The 22581-nt window shown below is 39.0% G+C and overlaps 1 protein-coding gene across 6 annotated transcripts in view; it reads right to left on the bottom strand.

Moving 5' to 3' along the window:
- The window catches only part of LOC104592757 (ADP-ribosylation factor GTPase-activating protein AGD3-like), a 125825-nt gene extending 103533 nt beyond the window's left edge, over positions 1 to 22292 (bottom strand). For 3 of the 6 annotated variants that reach the window (XM_010252230.3, XM_088901461.1, XM_088901460.1), the window contains exon 1: positions 21562 to 22291. In XM_010252230.3, coding sequence (XP_010250532.1) covers positions 21562 to 21606 — 45 coding nt within the window. In that variant the 5' untranslated portion in view covers positions 21607 to 22291. Of the gene's footprint in view, positions 1 to 21561 lie in introns of all 6 variants that reach the window. The other 3 variants (XM_010252229.3, XM_010252231.3, XM_088901462.1) reach the window with 2 other exon arrangements.
- Positions 22293 to 22581: the final 289 nt, after the last annotated feature.

Genomic DNA, 22581 nt, shown 5'->3' with positions numbered 1-22581 from the left:
GTATAACAACCACCCCACTAATCTCTGATATCTCCCAACATCCTTCACTAGTTCACCTTCTAAAGCATTTATCCTGTGGTTCTTATCAATAGGTGTACTAGCTGCCTTTTCCCCAAGTTTCCCTCTCCTGTAGTAAATCCAGAACATACTTCCTCTATGAGATGAAGATTCTATGCTTTGATCTTGCCACCTCAATGCCATAAAAGTACCTCAGCTCCCCAAAATCCTTAATTTTAAACTCTTTGTGCAAATTCATCTTCAAGGTATCAATCTCACTCAGATCATTTCCCGTAACTACAATGTCATCCACATACACCATCAAAACTGACACCAGAGACCCCCTCCTCTTCACAAACAGAGTATGATTGGATTGAGTCTGAGTATAGCCAAAAACAACCAAGGCTCATCTAAACCTGTCAAACTAAGCTCTAGGTGAATGTTTCAAACCATATAGAGACTTCTTCAACTTGCATGCCTTTTCCTTTTCCACATCATTGTAGAAACCAACTGGAAGATCCATATACACCTCTTCTTGCAAATCCCCATTGAGAAAAGCATTTTTCACATCAAGTTGGAAGAGTGGCCAAGAGTATGTAGCTAAAAGTGAGAGAAGAATCCAGACTAAGCTCATCTTTGCCACTGATGCAAAGGTTTCAAAGTGATCTATGACATAAGTTTGAGTATACCCTTTTGCAACCAGCCTTGCCTTATAACTTTCTATACTCCCATCCGCCTTGTATTTCACTGTATAAATCCATCTGCATCCAATTGTCTCCTTGCCTTCTGGTAGATCTCCCACGTTTGATTCTTAATCAAAGCTTTCATTTCCTCCTACATAGCTGTCTTCCACTTAGGTTTGGAGAGAGCCTCAGTAACACCCTTGGGTATAGACACAGAGTCGAGAGAGGAAAAGAAGGCCCGGTAGGAAGGAGATAGTCTTCTGGTAGATCTCCCACGTTTGATTCTTAATCAAAACTTTCATTTCCTCCTGCATAGTGTCTTCCACTCAGGTTTGGAGAGAGCCTCAGTAACACCCTTGGGTATAAACACGGAGTCGAGAGAGGAAAGAAAGGTCCGGTAGGAAGGAGATAGTCCGCTGTAGGAGAGATGGTGTGAGATACAATGAGCAGCACAATTTCTCTTCCCTTTTCTAAGTGCAATAGAAAGGTCAAGGTCATCGGCAATGGGGTTAGTAGTATCAATAGGAACTAAATCATCAGAGGAAGCAAGGAGCATACCTGGATCAGTGTCAGTCGCACCTGGAGTCTCCGAGGAGTTGATAAGAAGTGATGTGGGTTCTTCACTTGTGGAATCAACCTCCATGTGTTGTCATAGACGTTGTCGTGTAAAACACTAAGAAACAGGACACAAGCGAGATGGTAAAGTAGGTGAAATAGGAGGGTCGAACACTGGAGTGGACAAAGGGGTTGGAACCAGAAGTGGTATAGATTGCTCACTTCCTTCCCCAAAACACTCTCCCTGAGAAGATCCCCCCGGGAAGAAAGGTGTGGACTCGAAAAAGGTGACATCCATAGTAACATACCGACTCCCAGAGACTGGGTCATAGCAATAATACCCCTTCTGGTTTCCTGCATACCCAAGGAAGACACACTTCTTTGCCTTAGGGTCTAGTTTCGAGCGGTGAGGACCAAGAACATGGACAAAGCATACAAAACCAAACACCCTTAGAGGAATATGGAACATCTCCCCCTCGGGAAAAATAAGGCTAAACGGGTTGCTATATCCAAGAATACGAGAAGGCACCCAACTAATCAAGAAAATCATTGTAAGAATTGCATCACCCTAAAACCAAACTGGAACAATAGAGGTCATCATCATGCTTCTTGCAACTTCCACAATGTGTTTGTTCTTCCTTTCTGCTACACCATTCTGTGGTAGAGAGTATGAGCAGCTGCTTTGATGGATTACTCTATGCTCTGATAGGTATGATGCTAGGTTTTTTTCAAAATATTCCATGGCATTGTCTGACGTAAACACTTTCACTCATACCCCAAATTGCGTTAGCACCACCTGATGAAACTGTTGAACCAAAGATGGCACCTCATCACAGGATCTCATCAAATATAGCCAAGAATATCGAGAATAATCATCCACCGACAGAAGGAAATATCAATAGCCATCCATAGAGGGAATGTGATATGGCCCCCACACATCAGTATGAACAATATCAAAAGCAAAAGAACATCTTTTATTACTAGCTTTAAAGGAATGTCTACATGTTTTCCAAGTTAACAACCTTCACACTCTAAACTGGATAAATTTACAGACTCAAACAACTTCAAAAACAAGAAACGCAAAGTAAAAGACAAATGCCCAAACCGATTATGCCAAAGCATAATCTGACCCACTGACTCTAACTTAATACCCCTACTGACATGATGACTCTGATAACTAGGAAGTGCATCAATAAGGTAGATTCCATTCACCCCACGACCACTCCCAATCGTCCTCTTTGATTCAAGATCCTACAAAACACAATGACCAGGAAAGAAAATCACTGAACAATTCAAATTCTTTGTCAAACTACTAATAGATAAAAGGTTAATACTCAGTCTAGGAACATGGAGGACAGAAGGTAGGGAAATAGAATCGGTTATCTTGACAGACCCTTTCCCAGCAATGGGAACATGTGGTCCATTAGCTATGGAAACTCTATCTCTGCTAGAGCAGAGGTGGTATGAGGAGAAAATGGTGGAAATGTCGGTCATATGCTCTGAGACTATTGAATCTATAATCCAAGGGGGCCCCTCCTTACCTGTAGTAGAAACATAGTTTGCAGTGGCATGTGAACTACCTGTATGTTCAAAATTAGTAGAATGGTCACCTCTTGATCCACCTGTACCTTGTCCTCCAGATAATGGATTAGGGCTGACTGTATCTCTCTGATTTAGTAGCTGCCCATATCTCTCCAGTTCAGCCCTCACTGCAGTTGCTACAACAGACTCTAGGGAAGTTGTAGTAGGTGGTCCTGATAAGTCACCGATTACTACTATATTCACATTTCCCTTCTTGTTTCTAAGTGGGCTCGGCACAAGGTGAGGGTGAATCTTCCAACAGGTATCTCTAGTATGTTTAGACTTCTTAAAGTAGTCACAGATCAAATCCTTCCTATTTTCCTTCCTGAGTTCATTTCCGTCCCTATCTCCACTTTGCTTAGGTTTCACTATGCTAACCATAACAGACTGCTCAAGGCATGGGTTCCTCATCATCACATTCCTCCTACTCTCCTCTCCTGACACAAAGACATATACCTGAGAGAGAGTTACACTGTCTCTGGAGAGGATATGCTACCGTGCAATGTCATACTCGGGGTTAAGCCCAACTAGAAACTCAAAAACCCTATCCTTCTCTAACAGTTTCTGGTAAGTTACTGCATCCTTGCTTCTTTCCCAAATCACAGTTTCCAAATGATCTATCTCCTGCCGTAAGGTTTTGAGGGCCGAAAAATAAATAGCAACAGACTTATCTCCCTGTCTGGTAGCAATTACCTGGTTCCTCAACTGGTAGGCTCTAGCAACATTCTCATTCTGTGAATAGGTTTCTGCAACTCCATCCCAAATCTCCTTAGTTGTGTTAGCCCATAAAATGTTTTTACTTATATGGGGCAACATGGAATTGTACAGCCAAGTCATTACCATATAGTTCTCTTGTACCCATCGGGAGCAGTTAGTTTCGGGTTTCTCTTCCTCACCAGTGACATACCCCAATTTCCCACAAGCACCAATGGCCATCTTTGCAGATTGTGACCACTCTAAGTAGTTTGTACCATCTAACTTAACTGTAGTGATGGTCCCAACCCCGAAAACGGGTCTCCAACACCTCCTCTTCCTTGTCTTATCTCACTTTCCGGTTTGTTTTCAACTGCATAGCCCTCCATAACTCCCAAAAAGGGTTAGGAAATCACTTTGAGATGAAAAAATAGGAAGATGTTACAGACTGTATAATTAAAATAGGAAGTAAATACTAGGGAGATATGATGTTACAGACTGTATAACTAAAATAGGAAGTAAATACTAGGGAGATATGATTTACCTTGATTGTAGGACAGATTTGTAGGAATTTGATTAGTCTTCTTTCCTAATATATTCTTTCCTAATATATTCTTTCCTAACATAGAATTTGTAACTTGTATATATACATACGAGATTGATGAATAATACAACAAATTCTTCTTCTTCCTCTGTTTACTCTTATTTTACATGGTATCAGAGCATCTAGTCTCTGCCTGCCCTTTTGTTTTAAGTAAACAGTAGGTAGAGGAAAAATTCTGGGTGTTTCGGGTCACCTCCTTGGAGCAGTCAGAGCATCTAGTCTCTGCAAAGTCCGGCAGTCAGCAGCCCTGTGCGTGTGTCTCACGCACCGCCTGAAGATTCTGCCACAGTCACGCGCGCTGGCACGTGGAGGCAGATCTGTCGCCGGAAAAATTTTTTTCGGTCGTTGTCTTTTGGCTCGCCTCATCCTGTAGAGCACATATTTGTGCTTTGTTACGTGCATATCCATTCTGGTGTTTTCAACAGGTGTGCTCTGTTGATTTTCGGTGTTCAAAATATTCTGTTTATTTGAATTTTGAGATTATGGCAGACAAGAAATCAGTAGTTATGTCGGATGTTATTCCAGTGATGTCAAAAATAACTGAGCATAAGCTTAATGGCTCTAATTATCTGGATTGGAGTAAAATTGTTCAACTATATTTGCTGAGTATTGCTATGGATAACCATTTGACTGATGACCCTCCTAATGATGACTCGAGAAAGTCTTGGTTGAGGGAGGATGCCCGTTTGTTCTTGCAGATACGTAACTCCATTGAAAGTGAGGTGGTTGGTTTAGTCACTCACTATGGATTTGTTAAGGAATCAATGAACTATCGAGAGTTCTTGTACTCCGGAAAGGGGAATATTTCCCGCATTTATGATGTGTGCAAAGCCTTTTACAGGGCAGACAAAGGCGATAGATCTCTTACAAGCTATTTCATGGATTTCAAAAAAACATATGAAGAACTTAATATGTTGCTTCCGTTTAAACTGATGTGACTGTTCAACAAGCTCAGCGAGAAAAGATGGCTGTTATGAGTTTTTTAGCTGGCCTACCTTCTGAATTTGAGACTGTTAAATCTCAGATTCTTTCCAGTTCAGAGATCTCTTCTCTACAAGATGCTTTCAGTAGGGTCCTTCGTACAGAATGTTCTCCACCTGTTCAGCCTAGTAGTGCCCTTGTTAGCCGTAATAATACATCTGAATCAGGGAGACAACAATACAGGAGTGGTAGTGGAAGGTTAAGTAACTATGACAAAAGTACTAATACTCGTGGACAGGAGTTAGGAGAGATAGTGTGTCATTACTGTCATAAGCCAGGACATATGAAGCGGGATTGCAGGAAGTTGCAGAATAAGAAGACTCAGTGAGCCCATATTGCATCCACCACAGATACTTCTGAGAAGTCTGTTATGATATCTGCAGATGAATATGCCAAATTTGCTCGGTACCAAGAATCATTGAAACCTCAATCTACTCCTGTTACTGCCATCGTCGAGTCAGGTAAACCCAATACATGTCTTGTTTCCTCCTCTTCAAAATGGGTCATTGATTCTGGAGCTACAAATCATATGACAGGTAATTCAAGTCTGTTTTCTACCTTTCAGTCACATAAATCTACCTCTCCTGTTACTTTAGCAGATGGGTCAACATCTTGTGTTATTGGGTCTGGCACAATTAGTCCAACACCATCACTTCCTTTGTCATATGTTCTTAGTTTACCTCAGTTATCATTTAATTTAATTTCTGTTAGCAAACTCACTCGTACCCTTAATTGTTGTGTCTCATTTTTTCCTGATTATTGTTTATTTCAAGATCTTACGACGAAGAAGATTATTGGTAAGGGACATGAGTCTGGAGGTCTCTACATCCTTGTTACACAAGTTCCAAGATCCATAGCCTGTTCTGGAGTTGTAACCCCTTTTGAAGCACATTGTCGATTGGGCCACCCCTCTCTCCATGTGTTAAAGCAAATTTGTCCTCAATTTCAGAATTTGTCGTCATTAAATTGTGAATCTTGTCAATTTGCTAAACACCATCGTCTTAGTTCGAGTCCTAGAGTCAGTAAACGAGCTAATGCTCCTTTTGAATTAGTCCATTCAGATGTTTGGGGTCCGTGTCCAGTTGAGTCCAAAACTGGGTTTAAGTATTTTGTTACTTTTGTTGATGATTACTCTCGTATGACATGGTTATATTTAATGAAAAATCGTTCTGAGGTGTTTTTTCATTTTTCTGCTTTCTGTGCTGAAATTAAAACTCAATTTAATGTTTCTGTACAAATATTGATAAGTGATAATGCTAAGGAGTACTTGTCAGAATCCTTTCAAACTTAAATGCTTCAGCATGGCATTCTTCGTCAAACTTCTTGTGTAGATACACCATCTCAAAATGGGGTTGCTGAACGGAAAAATAGACACCTTCTTGAAACTGCAAGAGCTTTGTTATTTCAAATGAATGTTCCTAAACCTTTCTGGGCTGATGCAGTTTCCACAGCATGATTTTTGATTAACCATATGTCTTCATCTGTCCTTCAGGGTAAGACTCCTTATCATGTTTTGTTTCCAAATAAAACATTGTTTCCTATTAAGCCTAGGGTATTTGGGTGTACATGCTTTGTTCGGGATGTTCGTCCTCAGGTTACCAAACTATATCCAAAATCTTTGAAGTGTGTTTTTCTTGGGTATTCTCGTGTTCAAAAAGGGTATAGATGTTATTGTCCTACTCTTCACAGATATCTTGTGTCAAGTGATGTTAATTTCCTAGAAGATACACCTTTCTTTCCATCTACTCCTCATTCAAGTCAGGGGGAGGATGATGATTTGTTAATCTATACTGTCACATCATCTGGTTCACATCCTATTGAATCTGCTCCTGCCAGGCCTAAGCCACCTACAGTACAGGTTTATTCTCGACGACCAACCCCTCCGGATCCATGTCCTACACCAGCTCCTTCGTCGGCAAATCCAGTCTCAACTGATCTTGTTCCTTCGTCATCAGAACCAGTCTCCAATGATGATCTTCCAATTGCTCTTCGTAAAGGTAAGCATAAGTGTACTTATCTAGTATCTTCATCTGTGTCTTATAATCATTTGTCGTCATCTTCTTGTTCTTTTATTGCATCTCTTAATTCTATCTCTGTTCCTAAGACTGTTAAAGAAGCCATTTCTCACCCTGAATGGCGTAATGCTATGATTGAGGAGATGAATGCTTTAGAGGACAATGGTACTTGGACCTTGGTAAATTTACCTGCAAATAAGAAGGCTATTGGGTGTAAATGGGTGTTTACAGTTAAAGTCAATCATGATGGGTCCATTGCCCGATTGAAAGCCCGTCTTGTTGCTAAAGGATATGCTCAGACTTATGGAGTGGATTATTCTGATACCTTTTCTCCTGTAGGTTGTTTATTTCTATGGCAGCTACATATAATTGGCCCCTTCATCAGTTAGACATCAAGAATGCTTTTCTTCATGGGGATCTTCAAGAAGAAGTTTATATGGAGCAACCGCCTGGCTTTGTTGCTCAGGGGGAGTATGGGAAAGTTTGCTATCTTCATAAGTCTCTGTACGTGTTGAAGCAGAGTCCTCGCGCCTAGTTTGGAAAGTTTAGTCAGGCAGTCGAGAATTTTGGTATGAAGAAAAGTAAGTCTGATCATTCTGTTTTCTTCAAACACTCTGCTGCTGGCATCATTTTGTTAGTTGTGTATGTGGATGATATTGTCATTACAGGGAGTGATACTACAGGGATTTCATCCCTTAAACCCTTTCTCCACACTCAGTTTCATACCAAAGATTTGGGAATGTTGAAATACTTCTTAGGTGTTGAGGTAACAAGAAGCAAGAAGGGAATATTCTTATCTCAAAGGAAATATGTACTTGACTTGTTGTCTGAGACGGGAAAGTTGGGAGCTAAGCCATGTAGCACTCCAATGATTCCTAACTTGCAGCTCATAAAAGATGGTGAATTATTTGAAGATCCTGAGAGATATAGAAGATTGGTTGGAAAGTTGAATTATCTTACTGTAACCCGTCCAAATATTGCGTATTCAGTTAGTGTGGTGAGTCAGTACATGTCCTCTCCAACAGTTAATCACTGGACAGCTGTAGAACAAATTTTGTGCTACTTAAAAGGAGCACCTGGGCGAGGAATTTTGTATGGCAATCATGGTCATACTAGAATTGAATGTTTTTCAGATGTTGACTGGGCAGGATCCAAGGAAGATCGAAGGTCTACTTCAGGCAATTGTGTATTTGTTGGAGGGAATCTAGTTTCATGGAAAAGCAAGAAGCAGAATGTTGTCACACGTTCGAGTGCAGAATCGGAATATAGAGCTATGGCCAAGTCTGTGTGTGAAATAATGTGGATATATCAGCCAAGTTGTGGTGTGATAACCAAGCTGCTCTTCACATTGCATCTAATCCTGTTTTTCATGAACGAACTAAGCATATCGAGATTGATTGCCATTTCGTTCGTGAAAAGATTCAGCAAGGTTTGATTTCCACAGGTTATGTGAAAACAGGAGAACTGGGAGATATCTTCACGAAGGCTCTTAATGGGGTTAGGGTTGATTATCTTTGTAACAAGCTGGGCATGATTAATATCTATGCTCCAGCTTGAGGGGGAGTGTTACAGACTGTATAATTAAAATAGGAAGTAAATACTAGGGAGATATGATGTTACAGACTGTATAACTAAAATAGGAAGTAAATACTAGGGAGATATGATTTACCTTGATTGTAGGACAGATTTGTAGGAATTTGATTAGTCTTCTTTCCTAACATAGAATTTGTAACTTGTATATATACATACGAGATTGATGAATAATACAACAAATTCTTCTTCTTCCTTTGTTTACTCTTATTTTACAGTGTTCAGACACCCCTAAAACTCTTCCTCTTCTCTTCGAACTGGTTTGTGACATGGTATCAGAGCAGGTCCATCTGACCTGTCCTTGGCATTCAAAGGGAGATTTAAGGACTTCAGATCGACTACTGTGTACTTCTTTGCAAGGCTTTTTGGAGTTGTATTGATCAGTACGAAGCTTCACCTTTTTTCTCTGAAAATTGCAGCTCTGAATTATTTTTTCTCTCATTCTCTCATTTGGACCATTGGATTTGGCTAGAAATCTGGATTTTATGTCGCCCTAGCCTTCTCTTTTAGACCATCAGATCTGATTTTGATTTCAGTCGAGTTTTGTAGGGTTTTGATCCCTCTCTTCCTGTTGACAGTCCTGAAAGTTGCCTTTTTTAGACTGTTACGTATTGTTTCTTAATTGCTCTGAGATTTCTGTAGTGTAAGACTTTTTTTTTGGTGAAAGGGCTACTTCAGTAGTCAATTTTGACCTTATCTGCTTCTAGTTGGGTGAATTTCATCAGTTTTCTTCCCTTTAGCCTTGATTTCAGTACTATGATTTTTTTTTTGGACTGTGGTTGTAACCTGAAATTGCTGAGAAGGCTGATATTATTCCCGTAAAGTTTGACGGAACTAACTACAGCATGTGGAAGTTCCACTTTGATTTCTTCATTGAGGGAAAAGGCTTGGAGGGATATTTGAATGGAAAGGTCACTATGCCGGATGAGACAAATGCCAAAGCATATTCACAATGGAAGTTCCACTATGCCGGATGAGACAAATACCTCACTTAGGTATTTGTGCTTCAGCAAATCATGCTACTATTTCAGGTAATCATAAAATCCCTTGGATTATAGATTCTAACCATATGACTAACATCTCTAACCTATTTTGTTCATATCAAGTTCCTTTTGGTTGTGAAAAGATATCCCTTATTGATGAGTCCCTTGCCCCTATCTCAGGAAATGGGGACATCAAAGCCTCAGACTCCCTTACTTTATGCTTTGTTCTTCATGTTCCTAAACTTAACGTCAATCTTTTGTCTATTAGTAGTTTAACTAAATCTATGAATTGCAAGATAACCTTCCTTCCAAGCCACTATACAGGACCTGAAGTCTCAAAGGACGATTGGGAGTGGCCACAAGGCAAATGGAATATACTTGCTACATACACCTGACAAGAGTCTTGTACCACCTCATGTAGTGGCTTTGGAGTCTATTTCATCAGAGTCCATTGATCGAGCCATGTTATGTTATTTACGTTTTGGTCATCTTTCTTTTTCTGCTTTGAGTCATTCATTTCTAGAACTATTTAAATGAATACCTTTGTCTAGTCTTCATTATGAGTCATATGAACTTGCCAAGCATTGCAAACATTCTTATTCATTTAGCAATAAAAGATCAATTTCTCCATTCATATTATGTACTATGATGTTTGGGGGCCATATCATTTACCCCTATGGAGGGCTACAAATACTTTATCCTTTTTGTTGATGATTTTACACGCTTTACTTGGATTTACCTCATACAGTCCTAGGATGAAGTACCAACCATTGTGCAACGTTTTCATGAACTTGTCCTTACCTAGTGTAATATTCAAATCAAAATATTCCATTCTAACAATGCTAAGGAATATTTTGAGAAGAATCTTTCGTCCTACCTTGATACCTATGGAGTTATTCATCAGACTTCTTGTTCCTACACTCCAAACAAAACGAAGTGGCAGAAAGAAAGAACCATCATGTGGTTAAGGTTGCCAAAAGCCTTCTTTCCGCATCCCATGTTTCTATGAAATTTTGGGCGATGTTGTTCTTACTAGTACATATTTGATAAACTATATGCCTTCCCAGGTTTTGGGTTTTAAGACCCCCTTTAGCCTCCTTTTCCCTGATGAGGACCTTTCCTCTCTTCCACTTTAGGCTTTTGGGTGTACTTGCTATTTTTGTGTCCATAGCCACCAGAGGCATAAGTTTGAACCTAAGGCTCATAAGTGTGTTTTTCTAGGATATGCCTCTACATAGAAGAGATATTGCTATTATAATCCAATTCTTGGCACCCACTTTGTTTCTAGGGATGTCACATTTGTAAAGTCCATTCCTTTCTTTGGAACTTCTCCCAAGGGGTAGAGGTGTGAATTGGGTTGTGCCGCCCATAGCCTAGCATAGCCCGATACGGGTCGTGCTAGCTATGGCACGATCGTATGGGTTGTGTCAGGCCTGTGGTTTCAAGTCCATGGGCCAACACGACACAACACAACCGAGAAGGTCATGCCGCCCACAACCCATATATAATATCAAAATTCATATAAAATAAAATTTTAAGATCTTTTTTAATTTATGTTAAATTTTTCATTATTTTTCAAAATTTTTAAAAAACATGGCTTGCCCCGACCTGGCCCAAGGCTCAACTTGCAGTCCATCCCAACCCACAACATGGCACGAGCTTGCACGGGCTCAGGCCGTGGGTTGTGCCAAGCCAACCCCCAAAGTATCCTAAGGGAGGGAAGCATCGCCCAACTTAGCTCACGGGCCGGCACAGCACAACTAAGGCTGCAACTTGGGTCGGGCTGGCCCGAACCCAACCCAAAAAAGTCAAGTTGGGTTGGGTTGGATTGATGCTTGGGTTAGGGTTAGGGTTGAGATTCATGAACCCAACTTTATTTCGGGTTGGGTTAGGGTTGACCCCTTGGGCAACCCAAACTCGACTCTATAGTATATGTCATATACAAATATATAGGGGTGCTCACGGTTCGGTTAACCAAACCGTGGGGCTCATTTTGTAACTGAACCAGTAGTACCGGTTTTTGGAAAACCGGTAACCACCTATCAGTTGACTGGTTCGGTTAACCGTCGGTTTTTTGATTTTTTAATTGTTACAATATTTATTATAAAAATATATATAAATATATAATAGAAATTATAAATATATATAAAATATTATATTTTAAATAATAAATAATATATCATATATTATAAATATATTTTTATATATAATGCTTATTTATTAATTTATAGTATATAAAAAATATATATAATATACATAAATATATATATAATATATAGAAATATATGTATACCGGTCGGTTCGATTAACTACAGGTTTTCTGTATTGGTTAGCCAAAACCGAACCAATACCTTCGATTTTTTGAAAACACCAAACCGACCAATTCGGTTAATCGATTTTTCGGTTCGGTTTTTTTGCTCACCCCTATAAATATATGTTGTATATAATATATTATATATCATACATTGATTTTTTTAGATGTACGATAGTTGTATAGCCCTCACTACATACTATCATGTCTTTCTTTTAAGATAATCACTTCACTTAATCCTAAATGAAAAGACTAAAACCTTAATAACATATTTTATGTTTTTTGAATATTTTATTCATTCTTCATCTCCTCTCTAATGTTTGGCGCCTATAAAAGATCTATCATATGTCATAACTCATAGTAAACTATAGTCATTTCAAACACTTATTTTTCCGATTTTGTACTAAAAGAACCAATAAAAACACCAACAAACAAATACTAATAAAACATAGGATTAATATATATATAGTGAAAAGTGAGTTAAGATTTGAGATAAATAGTTTTATAAGATTTTAAGGGATGGGAAGAAGGTTGGGTTGGGCCCAACCCGAAGTCAACTTCAGGTTGGGTTGGGTTGGGTTGGGTTGGGTTAGGGTTGAAGGAATTTAGTTAGGGTTAGGGTTGGGTAGATCGGGTTGAAGGTTGAATTGGGTTAGGGTTAGAGTTGGGGGTTTAGAACTTAGGATTGGGCTAGGATTGGCCGCAACCCAACCTAACCAAGCCCAACTTGCAGCCCTAGGCACAACCCACACTTTGCACAAGCCACACACAGGGCCCAGCACGACACAGTTTACACCTCTACCAAGGGGGAGAATTCGATGGTGTTATTTGCAAAGTCCCAGTTGTTCTGCTTCTCATTCCTATTAAGTCCTTGGTTGAGCCACCTGCTCCTATTGTGTCTCCTCCTATTGGGTCTTCTTAACATATTCCCACTCCTCCCGCTCATCTCCCACCCTATTGTTCAAAGGTGGTATCAAAGGCAACAACTCAGGCATGAGAAAGTTGTTTCCACACCTTCAACTGAGATTCTTCTACCTCCCATTGCTAATGAGATGATAGGTCAGCCCTCTTCTACTCCCCTCGACACCTTCCCAGACCTAAACCTTCCTATTGCCCTCAGAAAAGGCAAACGGAAGTGTACAACCCATAGCATCTCCAAACACCTATCCTACAGCCTTCTTTCTCCAACCTACTATTCCTTCTTAGCCTTTGTTTCTACACAAACAATGCCTAAATCTATCCTAGAAGCCTTATCTAAACCAAAATGAAGGGATGCTATGATGACTGAGATAGATGCTTTGCATAAGGACAATACTTGGGAAATTGTGGATTTGCCTGAGGGGAAGGAAGTTGGTTGTAAATGGGTATTCACTCTTAAGTACCATGTTGATGGTGCTATTAAGAGGTTTAAGGCACATTTGGTTGCTAAAAGTTACACTCAAATGTATAGTGTTGATTACTTGGAGCCCTTTGCTCCAATAGCTAAAATGACATTAGTCCGGGTTTTGTTATCCTTGGCAACTAGTTTTGTCTAGGACTCTATCTATTTGATGTTAAAAATGCCTTCTTAAATGGATATCTACATAAAGAGGTCTATATGTCTTTGCCTCCAGGAATTTATGGGAGAGAAATGCAACAAAATGTGTGTAAATAGAAGAAGTCCCTTTATGGCCTTAAACAATCTCCTACAGCTTGGTTTGAGAGATCTTGTGTTGCTTTTGTTACCTTTGGATACACATTGACTCAGTTTAACCATACCCTCTTTGTCAAGAGGAGAGCCCCTTGGTGACCTTTCTCATTATGTGGATAATATTGTAATTACTTGTGATGATACACATGAAGTTCTTAAAGTTCTTAGCCTCAAGAAGTTTCTTAACATTGAGTTTGATATCAAAGATTTAGGAGAACTTAGATAAATTTTGGCAATAGTAGTTGCTCGGTCCAAAGAAGGTATCTTCATTTCTCAACACAAGTATTCCTTGATCCTCTTGTCGAGACTGGCAAACTTGGTACTAAACTGGCTTCTATACCTATAGACTTGAATCACAAGCTCTTGGCCACTGATGGTGAATTGTTGGTTGATAAGGGAGTGTTCTAGAAACTGCTTGGGAAGTTATTGTATGTCTATATGACTCAGCCCGATATTTTCTATACAGTGAATGTCATTAGTCAGTTCATTTATTCTCCTAGAGACACCCATATGGCAGCCGCTAAGAGAGTCTACCTCGGGTTACTGTGCTATGGTGGTAGGGAACATTGTTTCATGGAGGAGTAAGAAGCAGTATATGATGGATAGATCTTTTACTGAGGCAGAGTACAAGGCAATGGCCCATAGAGTTCCAGAGTTATTGTGGCTTAGATCACTTTTGGAGGAACTAGGCGTTGATTATGAAAACTCAATGATGTTATATTGTGACAACCAAGCAGCCATCAACATAGCACATAATCCCATCCAGCATGAAGATCTCCTCATATACATTGTGACAACCAACATAGCCATCAACATAACACATAATCACTTCAAGGGAAGTTTGCTTGCCATTTATTGCTTTTAAAGAATAGTTAGCTGATGTCTTGACAAAGGGAGTACCAAAAGGAAAGCTGCTACGTTATATAAGAAAGCTAGGCATAATTGACATCTATGCTCATCTTGAGGGGAGTGTAGAGAGAGAGGACCCTATTGTTCTTTTATTTCTTATCTTCTTCTATTAGATGTGTTTATGTTAATGGGCCTGTTAACTATTTTTTATTCCTTTTTATGTAATGTTTATGAGCTGGCCGCCCCATCAAGGGCATCATTGTAATTATGTCATGAAGATTAAGTTAATAAAGTAATTAGGAGTAAGAGGAGAGATAAGATTGAATTGATGAACTCTTTCTCCTTCTCCCTTCTTCTCTCATCTTCTCCTTCTTCCTTTTCTAATTTCTGTTATTTCTTCTCTTCCTTCTCTCTAATTTCAGTTCTTATTATTTCTTATTGGACTGAATAACATTTGGGTGGATAGGGGAATATCCATTAAAAGACCAGTTCCCTAACCTTTTTGCCCTCTCTAACTGTAAAGGTGCACCTGTCCTTTTTGGGCACCCCCTCCCCCTTAGGCATCAACTAGGACTTGGGTTTTAGAAGAGGCCTAAGGGAGAGTATTTGTTTGTTCTTCTCTGATTAACCTTCTTAATATCTTGGAGACTTCTTTTTTGGACCCTCTCTTGGAAGATTCTAGAATCTGGGTTCCCTCACCTAATGGACTCTTCACTTGTTCCACTTTTTTCAAGTTCTTAACCTTGCATGCTTCACAAGGGGTTGACTTCCCAGTGAAAGAAGTGTAGTCTAAGCCTATACCACCGAAAGTTCAAGCATTCTATTGGGCATCTTTCCTAAAAGGTTAACACCTATGATATGCTACAGAAAAGAAAGCCTTTTTGTTTCCTCTCTCCTCATATATGCTTTTTGTGTAGGAAAAATGGAGAAACCCTACCCCACTTATTAATCTCCTGCTCCTTTGTTCATCATATCTCGGAGTTTTTCTGTAACCTTTTCGGTTGTAGATGGATCCCTCCCCATGAGGTGGCAGGCATATTTAGGCCTAACTTCCTAAGGCAACCAACGAAAAGATGAAGATTGATGTTCAAAGTTACTAAGGCTACAACTATTTGGGTGGTTCGGGAGGAGAGGAACAACAAAATTTTTAATGGAAAAAGTAGAACTGTGGAGGTAATAGAGCCAATAAAAGTGAAGGTAGCATTCTGGATTAAAACTATGGATTGCTTTTAGAGCTTCACAATGACTGATATTCTAAGGGCTTTGAAGGAGATAGCACTTTCCTCTAGAGACAAAAACAGAATAAAAATGGAATGGAAGCCTCCACGAGGCAGTAAAGTAAAGCTGAATTTTGATGGAAACTCTTTGGGTAACCCTGGCATGGGAGGTATTTGTGAGGCAATAAGAAATTCAGAGGGCAGATTATTGGCTCTTTACTCTGGGCCAATTGGTGTGGCTAACTCTATAAAACTGAACTATTGGCTTTACTACAAGGTCTCAAGTTAGCTAAGCAATTGGGCTTTGGTCAATTGGAGGTGGAAGGGGACTCAAAAGTAATCACTTCTTGGGCAAGATGTAACAAATATTCCTTGGACCCTCAAAAATGCTTATAGGGAAGTAGAAAGAACTGCAAGAGATCTGGGTGTTGAATATTTGGGTTAGGAATGCAAATGGGTTAGCTGACTTTCTTGCTAAACAAGGGGCAGAAAGGGAGCACTTGTTCTGGGCATCTTTGTAACGTAGTGTTGATTTTGGGACTGTTATCATAGTCATCGAATCAAAAGTATACTTTTTTCATGAGTAGAGATCAATTTATTAATTCAGAGAATCAGTCTAATACAAGCAACCCTTGGAGAGAACAGAACTGCAACCTCTCCTAACAAAGTACAAAGCAGAAATAATAATAACAACCAATTACAGCTAGGGATGCAAACGGATCGGATAGGATTTGAATCAGGGTATATTCGAATCCAATCTAACACTGTTCATGTCGGATCCTATCCGATCCGATCAGATCTGATAGGGCTCAATTTGAATTCGAATCCTATCGGTAAGTCGGATCTTCGTATCTGATCCGATCCGACTTGTTTTCTTTAAAAATTAATAAATTATTAAAAGAAAAATAAAACATACTAATTTAAATAAAGTAAAAGCAAAAAATACAAGTATTTTTTAATTATTTTCATCATACATATACATGTTTTTATAAAAAAAATAAATAACATAAAAATTTATGAAAATATAAAATAAAATATATTTATAAATAAATAAACGACATATATATGTATTATATATATTTATAAATATATAATATATATCGGATCGGATCTTCTCGAATCGAATAGGGGTGATCCAAATCCAATCCTATTTCTGATCGGATCCTATTATCCGATCCGAAGATCCAAATAGGGGTGATCCGAATTCAACCAAATATGATTGGATCTCGGATTGGATCGGATCATGATCCGATCCATTTGCACCCCTAATTACAGCTGAGCCCCCAGAATAAGTATTCCCTATTTGCCCCTTGTTTGGCTAGACAATCATCTAGTGCATTTGCTGATTTCCCCACCCATTGTATTCTTACATATATATTACATGTTATCCACTTGAACTTTTTTGCTTCATTCTTGTAGGATCACACTGCAGTACTTGGACCCCTCAACCAGCCCACAACCACCTCGGAATCCCCTTCAATCACCAACCTCTCCACACCTAAACCAGATGCAAACTGCACTCCTTGAATGGCCACTAGTAATTCTGCCCTGGTAGAGTCTCCAACTCCCAAAGGACCCGAGTAGTAGAGTATAATCTCTCCCAGATCATTCCTTACAACTCCTCCCATACCAAAGGGGGAAAGGGGCCTGGGTTGCCTTAACTGCTCACATCAAAAAAATATTATTTTTTTCACATATTACTAATATAATCAAAGCTTTACTGATCAAAAAAATCTTGTCCAGTACTGTGAATCTGTGATCCACATAGTTGTCTCGCATTATTATACTTTGTTTAACTGAATATGATAATTACTGGGAAGTGTGCAGAAAATTAAGGTAGAGTAATCTTTTTTTGTAGTAAAATAAAATTTATTAAAAATAAAAGAGAAAGTACAGGGGAAGGTGACCAGATGTCACTGAAGAGGAGAAATAAAAACCTATGGCCACCACAGCCTGACACTCCACAACCTGGACAACACCACAACTGAGAAAAACACCCAATATACACTGACCCAGCAAACCAGATAACAAAAAATTCTGCCCTCGTAACCCTACCCAACCACACAAGATTTTACAACTTTCACCACACCACTAAGGCTGCATTTGGCATTCCTTATTTTAAGGACTTATCTCCTTTTTGCAGTTAAAATGCCCTTATGAACCCTGAGTTTTTAACAGGAAAAAGGAGATAAGTCCTTAAAATAAGGAATGCCAAATACAGCCTAAAAGACCAAAAACACAAAGACACAATAACTCCAGCTTAAGATCTCCCATCTTTGTTTCATTGCTCAGCATCTTCAAAGGCTTGAACATCCTTTGCTCCTCTTACAAACCTTCTTTACTTTTCTCAGCTTTTTACAAGGCCCAACACCAAATAAGCCCCCCTTCAAGCTGGCAAAAGTTATTGAAACCTGAACAGTATGATGTTTTTTTAAAATCTAAACCATCTCACTACATTAGGAACCTTCAAAAAAAAACCTGTTAGTCAAAAGGATTTGCGTTGGTCCTTTCTAACTCTTATCAATGTTTTAAAAGCACAAGGTGCAAGGCGAGCCACGCGCTTTTTTGAAGCAAGATGCAGATTTAAAAAAGTCAAATAAAATGCATAAAATGTAAAAGAATTCAAAATAAACCAAGAAAATATTAAAAATAGTATTAATTAAATAAATGCAAAGTTTAGTTTTAAATTAAATATTTTAGAAAGCCTATTAGCTCAAACTAAAATATATAAACATAACATATAAAACATATTTCCTTCCACAATTGCATTATTTCACATTTTTGGTAATAAATAAAAATTTATTAAAAGAAAAAGGAGTGCAAGGAAGGTGAGAAAAAGTCACCCGAAAGAGAGACAAAAACAAAAGAGTTTAAAACCCACCCAAGCATCATCAAATTACAGCCGAACCAAACAAACTCAAGCAAAACCAACCTACAAAAAACCATGCAGATGCTTCCCATACAACATCCTGAAAGTGAACAAGACAAGCAGAAAATTTCTCTACTTCTTTTGTTGGACTTTCCTGTATTTTATCATCTTTTTATTTGGTCCAATTCCAAATAGCCTTCCTTTTAATCTAGGAAAAACATTTGACACAACAGGTTGATGCTTTTTTTGACTTCTGAATCTTCAAGCTGTGAGATTATCCTTCCTAAGCTCCAACAAAAACTTAGTCTTCTCGTTAATCCTTTCCGTTTGCAAAACCGACTTTGTTCATGGCTAATATCGATCTCCCCCAAAGGTAATGGATAATTCTCTTCCAGTTATTTAAACTTCTTCTGAACAAATTCCCCTCTTCCTACAACAAGTAGCTAAACATCTTTTACTCATAATTCTACAAGCCGCCTTTGTACCAAGCCCCTTGAGGCAAGCCTAAAGAAGTCCATGTTAGGGTTTTAAATTCTTAATCCCTACAAAAATTGGTTTAGAATTTTAATTATCTTTTAAAAGAATGTCTTATATTAACAAAGGCACATGCCTTTTCTGAGGCGCAAGGCCCAACAGATGCACCTTTTCAAAGGGGCTATGCCTGGGCCTAGGTGAGGCACAAACCTTGAAATGAGCCTTGCCCATGCACCTTCTCATTTGTTCTCTCAACATCCCTGACCTCAGCACACCCCAACCTTTTTTCTTCCGCACTACATCCTTCCTTTACACATCCCACAACCATGAACTTAAAGCCCCATCCCTTCAACACACCTTTCCTTCTCGCCACCTTTACTGTCACTTCCCCTCCTTTTTCTTCTTGAACCCCAACCCCCGCTGTAATATCCTTCACCCTACCTTCTGACACTTCAAATTCTTGCATCCTTCCACCCCTAAATACTGCTTACCCATTCTTTTTTGCTCTCCCCTGAAATACATTATATTTTTTTCTTTTTTTCTTTTTTTCTTTTTTTTTTTGAACAAAAACAAGTTTCTCCTGTGTACTGCCACCAGTGAGATCCTTCAGAGTTGTCAAGCATACCTGTGAACAGCTTTGAAATCCTCATCAGACTTTCTGTTAGTGTTGCTTGATCCTGCAACCAAACTAGCCTCCTTCAAAGGGTACTCACGGGATGAACATGGGATGGTGAGATTGGGATCTGCACACCATGCCACCTCATCAAGGAGCAAGAGCCCTGGCTTCCAGAGCGACATCTTGTTTAGATGGATTGCAAGGACAGCTAACTCATTGGTAGATATATGAACCAGACCTGGGTTTTTTTATGGGTGAATCGTAACAGGGAACTGATTGTTGGACAAAGGATGTCCACTGCATTACTCTGCTTTTATCTTGTGCAGCAAGGCCTTTATTTCTCTTTTGATTCCTGAGAATTGCCTCAGATTTATCCTAACACCATTTTTATTAATGCTCTCTTTGATGTAGTTGCTGACAGAGAAAACCATAAAAAAAATGGAAATTTTGCACTCACTGCAGATTTAAATTATATGCATTACAAGAGAAGCTAAGCTATTGGCCAGGGAATTAAGATTCACTTTTAGATGGACTCAAACCTCAGCTAATTGCTTGGCTGATCTGTTGGCAAGACAAGGAGTAAAAGGAACCCATTTATATTGAGGGATGATTCTCGAAGGAAACTAATAGTAACGTGTAAGCAAATGAGATGACAGTCTGAGGTAGACAGCATCAGCTAGCCTACTTGTGAAGGTTTACATTCATGGAAGTGAGAGTAAAAAACATGTAGAGGAACTTGTAAAGAACATTGGGGCCTCATGGGAGTACAGAAATGAATTCCAAGATATAAAAAACATGGAGAGAGAGAGAGAGAGCTTGGAATCTGATACAGGTGGACTCCTAGATCGGCCAATAGCATGGCTGATGCACTTGTAAGGCAAGGAGTGGGTAAGGAGCAATTATTCGGGGAAGCGGTTCCCCAAGAGGAGAACCTGTAATAGAAGAAAAGAAATACTGGGTGGGCAGAAAGGACTGGCCCAAATTTTTAGGAAAGTTCTGGCTTATCTCTATTGTACAGCATTCTCTATAATAATTAACAAATCTATTTTATTACTGATCAAAATAAATAAATAAATACTGAAACATGGAAGCATAGAAGGAAAAAAAAAAAAGGAACAAGAAGAGGATGTAAGAGAAGAGGGAGACGATCATTAAAATAACCAAGAAGGAAATATTTGATAATATTGATATGCCCATATGCACCGAGGCACTGTAAATGAAAGCAGAACAACAATAGCCATGCACAGTTCAAGGACAGCAGATCCGGTCAAACCAATGTACTGTCTCTTTCTATCATCTATTTCAAATTCCAGTAGCAAGATAATGCTAAAAGCATTCTTGCTGCCATATGAATATGAAATTAACTGGCATAAAAACGTTAAGATCATTTAGTAGCCAAGACTTTACTCAGTCCAACTCAACTAAATAGAGCCTTGATCCGAAGCTTTTTATTTTCCTACCATTCCTAAAGGTATTGCCCATCATCGTATTCGATGAGGGTAACTGAATTATCTATACGTATCCTGCCTGACATTGCACTCTATAGGTATTGACCATCATCGAATTCCTTGCATTCCTAAAGATTTATTTGCGTTCTATACATGAGTAACCACCAAAGACGCAAGGGAGCTTACAAATTCATGCATAAAAAGTTAAAAACTATAAAATGTGAGCGCATTTCTACGTAGAAAGAAAGAAATATTTTATTGGATGAACAAACAAGAAGAATTAGAAAGAGAAAAAAAAACGAAAGAAATAAATGAATCAAGTGAACCAGAACATGAAAACCTTAGAAACAGAAGCAACGATTCCTGCAAAATAGAAAGAAGTTCAAGAAGGAAAAAACATCCTACCTGTTTCCGAAACATCGGAGAATCGTCGAGCTTCGTGAAATGCATGCTGAAACCGCGAATTTTCCTCCTCTCTGCAATAAATTGTTCTCAACATCACACTCAGAAGCTCGATCCCCTGGATTCAACCCAATCAAATCTAGTGACCAGCCATAAATCACCAAACGAACTCTCGAAACCAAGTTAGACCATAACCAATTAAGCTCTTCAATTTCAAATAAACTACTTATCAATGAAGCTCCCTTATTTGAATAAAATCGTATCCAACCAGAAGGGGCAGCATCTGCAGCTCGATTTGAGACAATGCAACGAAACCCCAGAACAACACTTCGATCTTAAAAATCAATGAAAGTTTCTACTCCGCTAGTTTATTAAAACTAGAACAACAGCCAGAATGATCGAAACAAAACCCTGGAGGAACAGAAAAACATGACCTTGATAATCGAATCAAAGCTCGCATTAATGGATTCTCGGGAATTGATCAGATCGATTAAGCGATTTCACATTGGGATCATTGAAATTTGAAACCCGGGAGAGAAAGCTTTTTATCTCTCCCTCTTTTTGTTTTTATGTTTTTTGCTTTTTTTCTCTTTATATCTTGACCGGATTTGTAGCAAGGCTTTTTTCTTAATACCGGAAACCCCTGCGAGCTTTCATCACTATCCGCTAAAAAAACTTGAAAGTTGAAACCCTCTCCCTCTCTCACTCTAAGAAGGGTAATGCTTTCTCAACGCTCACGGCTTCATCTACTGAGCGTCAAATCAATCGACGCTTGTTAGTAAAAAACAAAGTACCCGCCATCCGATACAAGGGTCTTTCCGTAAATATACATTTTTTTATGGAATGAAGCGTTTTCGTAGTTAGGAGGACCTACGTTATTCACCAACTCCTATCAACCGCGCGTCGCTGTTCATTCTCTCCCTCCAAGTCCCATCCTTTTTTTCTCTTTCCACATTAAAGCATTGGAATTCAAATCTGCGCCCCACAAGCTCTCGCCCCACAAATGCCCCACACGCCGAACGT

Source organism: Nelumbo nucifera, chromosome 3, assembly GCF_055504915.1.
Source record: "Nelumbo nucifera cultivar China Antique chromosome 3, China Antique-T2T, whole genome shotgun sequence".
NCBI lineage: Eukaryota > Viridiplantae > Streptophyta > Magnoliopsida > Proteales > Nelumbonaceae > Nelumbo > Nelumbo nucifera.
Note: the sequence above shows the minus strand (reverse complement) of the source record. Positions and strands in the feature narration are given on the sequence as shown.